This window comes from Megalobrama amblycephala, linkage group LG18, assembly GCF_018812025.1.
Source record: "Megalobrama amblycephala isolate DHTTF-2021 linkage group LG18, ASM1881202v1, whole genome shotgun sequence".
In the NCBI taxonomy this organism is placed as follows: domain Eukaryota; kingdom Metazoa; phylum Chordata; class Actinopteri; order Cypriniformes; family Xenocyprididae; genus Megalobrama; species Megalobrama amblycephala.
The window spans coordinates 1,032,470-1,039,998 of record NC_063061.1 but is presented as its reverse complement, the minus strand read 5'-3'; the positions used below and the strand labels follow the sequence as shown (position 1 = coordinate 1,039,998).

The following is a 7,529-nucleotide window of genomic DNA, read 5'->3' as shown; positions in this document are numbered from 1 at the left end:
AATGTGGTTACAGTTACCATCGTTTCTTACTGTATTCACGGAGACAAGAGCCGTCGCTATTTTCATTATTAAACACTTGCAGTCTGTATAATTCATAAACACAACTTCATTCTTTATAAATCTCTCCAACAGTGTGTAATGTTAGCTTTAGCCACGGAGCACTATCAAACTCATTCAGAATCAAATGTAAACATCCAAATAAATACAATATTTACGCAATTAGACATGCTGCATGACGAACACTTTGTAAAGATCCATTTTGAGGGTTATATTAGCTGTGTGAACTGTGTTTATGCTGTTCAAGGCAAGCGCGAGCTCCGGGGGCGGGGGAGCACGAGAATTAAACGGGCTGCAACCTATATATCGGTGCATAGTTAATGATGCCCCAAAATAGGCAGTTAAAAAAATGAATAAAAAAAATATATGGGGTATTTTGAGCTGAAACTTCACAGACACATTCAGAGGACACCTTAGACTTATATTACATCTTTTAAAAAGACGTTCTAGGGCACCTTTAAACTTAACCCTAACCCATGTAGTTACCTTATTTTATTCAGTACTTTCTTAAGTAATGTGCAGTAGGTGCACATACTAGGCATAGATGGACAAAGTTGACACCTGACAGAATACTTGCTATATTTAAAAAAATACAATATCAGATTCTAAAATCTATAATGTATCTCATTTACCATAATGCATGTATCATCACACTGAGGGATGTGTAAATGTTTGGCTAAGAATTAGGTCCAATGATTGTCTGCAGAGTCATAAAGCCAAGGGACAAACAACATGAGCCATTCACAAGACCAAGTGTAACCTATGAAAAAAATTATGAATGAATGAATGAACATGCATCCTTCATGATGGTTTAATATTCAATGATTATAATGCACCAATTCAAACAATTGTCAGTGAGTTCTCAACCAACAGATGCAAAGATTTGTCATAAATGGTACACTAACCCACTACACACAGTTCTGGACCTGTATGAGAGCCTTTGAAAATTGAATCTGTTATAGCAAAGGATGGCCTTCAATGTAGTATTGCCTGATGCTTCTTTTCGAAGTAAAAGTAATATGGCTGCTATAAGGATTATATTTGCTGCTTGCATTCCATCTTGGAATGCTTTACCTGCACATTACTGTGAGTGTCTGCTGAGTTTCTGTGTGTTTTGTGATGGATGTGTAAAGGAAGAATGTCATAACAAGAGTGCCACAAGTGCTACTGCAACTTGAATGTCTTTAGAGAGTAGGAAAATCATTCTGTAGTCAGAGAGTTTCATGCCAGAGCAATGAGAGGTCAATACATGCTATCAGACCGACAGAGAGGGATGGGGCAAAGGTGAAGAAGATTAAAACTGAGCCCTCTGAGGACAATCACAGTTAAATCTTCAGCAGCTGACCCTTATTGTTTCTCTCATTCATCTGTCCGTCCATCCGTCCGTCCGTCCGTTAGTTTATTAGGTGGTCATTGTCTTCAGTCGCCTTTCTCCATTGTTTCTAACAGAGCTCACACTTCCCTGAAACAGAGGAAAAATGGAAAATAAGCCAAAAGAGGGAAAAGCAAGAACTTCAAACAGCAGGATTACTTTTTTAATGTATGTTTGAATCTAATGGTTAACAAACATGGCTGTCCTTGCTAACCGATCATGGATGCATAAACATGACATGACACTGATAACAGTTTAATAGTCTAAAACCTGGCTTTCAACAACGTTTCACCTTTGATATGTCTTGAAAATGATTGTGTTGACAACTAATACTAAAACTAACTGAATGTCAGCTTTTATTCCATACACAATATTGATTTTGCATCACACTGTCTAGACTTCATCGACAGGCTAAAGGTCTATCCAGGCTGAGAAGGATCTGAATACGGCAAAAGATTTGCTTATTTGTGTTGACAGCTTTTGGATAACAGGCCTGGTTCTTGCCAGCCATGGCAAGTATGATACTAGATTAAAAACCTATGATGATGTTGTTGACTTCACTTAATTTCTGATTGGGTGGTGTAGTGAACAGCAGACGTGATGGCACCAGAGCTTCCCAACATACATCCTTTTGTCCCACTTTGATTAATACAAAAGAGTGTGATAGGACCCTCAATGACAGCTAAAGGACTATTGTAATTAGGACTGCCAAAGGTGGAGGACAGGAAAGATGACATCAACGGCCCATTGATGATAAGCTAATCTCATCACGAGTTACTTTTGTTCACCTCAGCCCTCCATGCCTGAGTCCAAGGTGTGAATGGCCATGGACTCCTAGGGCTAGAGCATAGTAAGAACAAAGAAATGCTCCAAAAGAAAGACAATTTCTATACATATTGGCTTGAAACCACAAAAAAGGACAGGAACACTGTAAGGAACATGTCCTATACGTCTTTTTACTCATTCAGGAAACTATGCACACACAGTGGAAACCGCACCGGGAATAAAGGCCAAAGCAACTGCACCCACTGAGACAGAAATGTGATACTTCAACCAATTCACATCAAGTCTGGACGCTATGAGTTCAGAACACTGCCTCAAGGACTTTGAGAAAGGTTTGAGAAAGAAATAAAGCATTTCCAAGGTCCTAAAGACATTGTTTTGTTTAAGTGTGTATTTTGGGACAATCAACAAGTTCCACAGGATGGTGATGGACGGACACCTGGAATGCTATGACCCAATCACATCACCACATCAGGAAAGGTGGGGATTAGTAATCCCCTCCCCAATAGGAAGGGATAAAAGCTTTCCCAAGTGAACAAACCCTTGTTCTGAGTTTCTGACCTGATGAGGGAAGAACAGCAGCATGATACTCTTGCAAGTAAACCTTTCACTGCACGGACCTTCAGACAGCCCAATTGCTTCTGTAGAGGACTTTGGCTCCTGACCTGCATAACTCGAGGATCTCCAACCTACAGAAGATCCTGCCATCTGACCTACAGTTATCTGGATTACACAAAGACCTCCAGCACTCAGTGCAGCTCTGCAACTGTTGGAAAGAAATCCAGTCTCTCCCACTGCAAATGGAAGGATACCAGCGGATGACATTTCCCATTCCCGGACTGATCACCCGACCAAGTGAAACGTAAATATAAGCTAACCAAACCTGTTCCCAAAGGCCTTGGCATTAGGTTGTTGATATATGAGATTGCTACTTGTGTAGAGACTGTTTATCTAGGGTCAGCATGCACAGATAGAAACATTAGACATGTTATCTGTATTCATAGTAAATTCTTATTTACTATTTCATACCAGCATCCAAAAGGCCACAAGTGACACCCCCATAGACTGCTAATTACCCATTCATTGCTTCGTCCAATCCGTTGCTCATCTACTTGGCATTCAATTTTGTTAACGTCCATTTGTGTAGTAGTTTGTAGTTTCTGTTTGATTACTGATTCAATTTTCTTAGTAGTTTAGTCATTTTCCTCCATAGTATTTAGTGAGTGTGATATTCTTAGGGGCCAAGCACCGAAGGTGCGTAGGCACCTATTGTAATCATTAGATCTCTTTTTATTTTTGATTCTTCTTCTTCTTCTTCTTCTTCTGCTCTTGAGTCTATGGCAGCCCATAGAACCGTATGGTAAAAAGTTGTGAAATTTGGCACACAGTTAGCGGACATTCTGACCTTTGTCCATAGCAAATTTGGAGTCTCTAACTCAATCTCTCTAGCGCCACCAGCTGTCCAAAGTTGCACTCATGTTTATGTTAATAACTTTTGAACCGTAAGGTTCCTTGGGTCAAGACGATTCGATTGCACTGATGACGTCATTTTCCGTCATGAAATTTTTTCCGTCATTTTGAATTTTCTGAAAAATCTACTTTTTCTAACTCCTCCTAGGCCGTTACTCCGATTTTCATGAAAATTGAACCAGATCATCTTCAGACCATGCCGACAAAAAGTTATGGAATTCAAGTTGATTCCTCAAAACGAAAAACACGCAAACAAATTGTATGTAGTGCTTGTAAAAATAGACGTAAGGCTGTATCTCCGCAACGCTTTATCGTATTCAGACCAAACTAGGTACATGTCATCACAAGCATGACCTGAGGCAATATGCAGCGTTTTGGCACACCGCCACCTACTGGTGCGGAGATATGAGAAATGGGTATTTTTGCTTATAACTTCTTATGGGTTTGTCCAAAAATTATAAATATGGCCTTGTTGGATTCAGGGTATCATGCCGAATCAAATTATATCCAATTCATCATTTCAGTCTGCCATTTTGAATTTTGTGCTAAAATGCTGTATTTTACGAACGCATTAGCATATCATTACAAAACTCGGTGTGGGTCTTTGGCACCATGCCCTGACAATACTCAAAAAGTTTTGGCGCAGCGCCACCTTGTGGTCAAAAGTTACAGAAATTAAAAAACAAAATTTACAAAAATTCTAATAGCTTTTGACTATATTAACAGATTGTAATGGAACTGGTCTCAGTAGATTCCTTGGGTCATGCTGAGAACATAGATATCAAATTTGCCATAGTCGGCTGAACTTCCTGTCCGCCATATTGTTTTTCTTTAAAAACATACTTTTTCTAACTCCTCCTAGACCGTTGCTCTGATTTTCACCAAAATTGAACTGTATCATCTTCAGACCATGCCAACAAAAAGTTATGGATTTCAAGTCGATACATCAAACCGTTTTCGTATACCGGAGCAACGAATTTGAGGCATGATGCAAAAATGACTCTTGAAGCTGTATCTCTGCAATGCTTTGACATATTGACACCAAACTTTGCAAGTGTCATGGTCACCTCACTCTGACCATACCACATTAATTTAGTCACAGCGCCACCTATTGGTCGAAAGTGATGAACCAGTAAATCCTGATTTTTGATCATTTTTCAGCTCTTTTGCCTAAAATAATCTTAATAGGTCTTTAATTGCTCACTGTTGCAGTTGGTCTGATGCTCACAGCCATGTTGGCTGGCTTATTGTGCCATTTTTGTGCTTGGCCCCGTAATTGCTGCTTGCAGCTATATTTTTATATCTTTTTGTTAATAAATTAATTTTTATTGCAAACTGTGTCATTCTTGTGTTGATAATCAGAGGCTCTACAAGCTCGCCCAAATCTCACTAAATCCTTCAGATTGGTCAGATGATAAACTTCCTCCAATTTATAAAATTCTAATTCAGTCAACAATCTTCCATGATTCCATCTTCCATTCTTTATTGTCAAGGTGAAATTCCTTGCTGGTGCCCCGAAATATTGGAAGGAATCATCGGACTCAAAATTATTATTAATATAAAATATTAATATTAATATTTAAGACCATAAATAACTACATTTGTGGTGCCCTTGTGTGAGGCTAATCCGAAATCACTACAGTGGGCAATACAATATTTTGGAGCCATGATTTGTGGTTTAACTCTTTTTCATGCTAGAAAACCTGTTTACTTTTTACATGAAATGATGGCTTCCTCTCCTGGAGTTAAAATATGATTTAGTTTCTGTACTGATCATTAAGACTAGGGGTGTGCAGAGGAGCCAATATCTATATCTGTATCAATCTCAACATTATTTTTTTTTTCTCTATTCAGATAAATCTGAAAGTGGGTGGAGCTTTAACTGGAAGTTCATGAAATTACATAAGAAGCCTTTTTTAAATGTAATTATTTTCCCTTCATAGTTTTTATTTAAAAATATGTCTTATATAACTCAAAGTAATTATTTTTTAATTATATACAAATTATTGAAATATCTTCTAATTACTTCCATAATTTGTGCAAAGCGTCATAGTGCATAGGAAAAAGGCTAACATTTAGTATTATTGTTTTAACTTTAGTTACACTGTAAACAAAGGTTCGCTATGAACGCAATAATAAGCATTTTCAAAAAATGGGTACATTGAGATGACATTTGGTATATGGTATATTCTATTTACCCCTCAACCATCAAAAAAAAAGCATTAACAAATTACTACAAAAGACCATGAATAACCTCAAAAGATCGATTATTTCTGCAGCAATAATACAAACATGTTAAATATCATTGTAGTAATATATGTCTGTATATTGTATGTTGTCTTATTCAAAAATGTTCAGTACATGAAACATTGAGTGATAATATTTAAATATGATTTCAGTCATTTTGACAGATTTACCTGCTTTAGAAAGATTCCAGTAAACACAGCTAATATGGATTAGAAGTGAAAAGGGGAGACAATTCCATTTTAAAGCATTCGTGTGAAAACAAAGCTGGAAAGAGAGACATGAGGATTTGGGGAGAAAAATGAGAGATTCTTATGCATTCCAGTCAATTATTGGTGGGATATATCGTAAATTAAATTGGTAGAGCAGACCACCAGTGTGCAACATACAGTATGTTGTCTTTTTTCATATTGTTACAGCAGAATGCAAAAGAGAAAAATAAAAAAAATAAAAAATCAGGAGGAAAAGAATTCAGCGACTGGAAAAAGCTCTTTGCTATAGGTATTCTTGTTACACCATGTCAAATTAAAATACCAAGTGTTACTTTATTCTCCTGACGTCTGAAAATAGAACATAAAGGAAATTTTACATGTAATCAAACTGTCGGATAAGGATTTTTTATATGACAGACTAATTGACTAACAGTAGTAAATGGACAATAAACTGTTTAACTGACAATAAAGCAAATGTATTTTAACATTAAAAGTCTAGCTGAGTACAGATTCATTTACATTCATTCATTCATTCATTCAATGAAATACTCGGATGCCCTGGAGTGCTAAATGTAACAAATGCTACAACTGTGCTGTGTGAGTGTGAATCCATAAAGATATGATAAATCTGGGTCTCACATCCAACATTTCCTGACATATCTTTGGGCAGTAATTGAATGATCATTACACCAAAGTTATGGCAAAGGCCTGCGTGAAGATGGGAAAATGGAGGATTTCAGGCTGTGCTGACATTCATTGCCTTTGATTTATGAGAAAAGCACTTCCTCTGATGTCAGGCACTCCAGTGGGCAATAAAGCGAAGAGCTAATCACCAGCAGGTAGCTTCTGTGAAACTGTGCATACACATGCATGTGCTTACACACGTAAGTCAACTCAGACAATCTGCTTCTTAATGTCTGGACCTGAATGGAACAGTTCATTAAAAATCCATCAGCAGGCTGGTACTGCCCACTATGATTTCTTTGTCAGACACACACCAACATACTGAACGTGTATGTATGGGAGAGAGGCAATACCTCGTAATTTCCTTTTGTCTCGTGCCTTTTTTTCCCCCTTTGGGATTTGAAAAGAGAAAGGTGATACAAGGACATGCTAAACCTGTCCAGTTTGTGAATGAAAAGCTTAATTTCATGTAAATAAAACAAAAGTCCCTCAAATTTAGGACATTCCCCAAATAGACCATTTAATATTATTATTAATATTAATATTAATATTATTATGTCTAGAATATTTTAGGGTCTTTTAACTAGTTGCTTATTAGCATGCATATTACTAGAATATTGGCTGTTTATTAGTACTTATTCAAGCACATATTAATGTCTTATTCTGCATGACCTTATTCTACATTCTTAATCCTCCCCAATACCTAA

General features: G+C 37.2%; 1 protein-coding gene across 2 annotated transcripts in view; it reads right to left on the bottom strand.

The window, feature by feature from the left end:
• Nucleotides 1–427: 427 nt before the first annotated feature.
• gabra6b (gamma-aminobutyric acid type A receptor subunit alpha6b) overlaps nt 428–7,529 on the bottom strand; it is a 32,258-nt gene continuing 25,156 nt past the window's right edge. For both annotated transcript variants that reach the window (XM_048167233.1, XM_048167234.1), the window contains exon 10: nt 428–1,519. In XM_048167233.1, the coding sequence (XP_048023190.1) occupies nt 1,510–1,519 (10 nt within the window). In that variant the 3' untranslated portion in view covers nt 428–1,509. The remainder of the gene's footprint in view (nt 1,520–7,529) is intronic.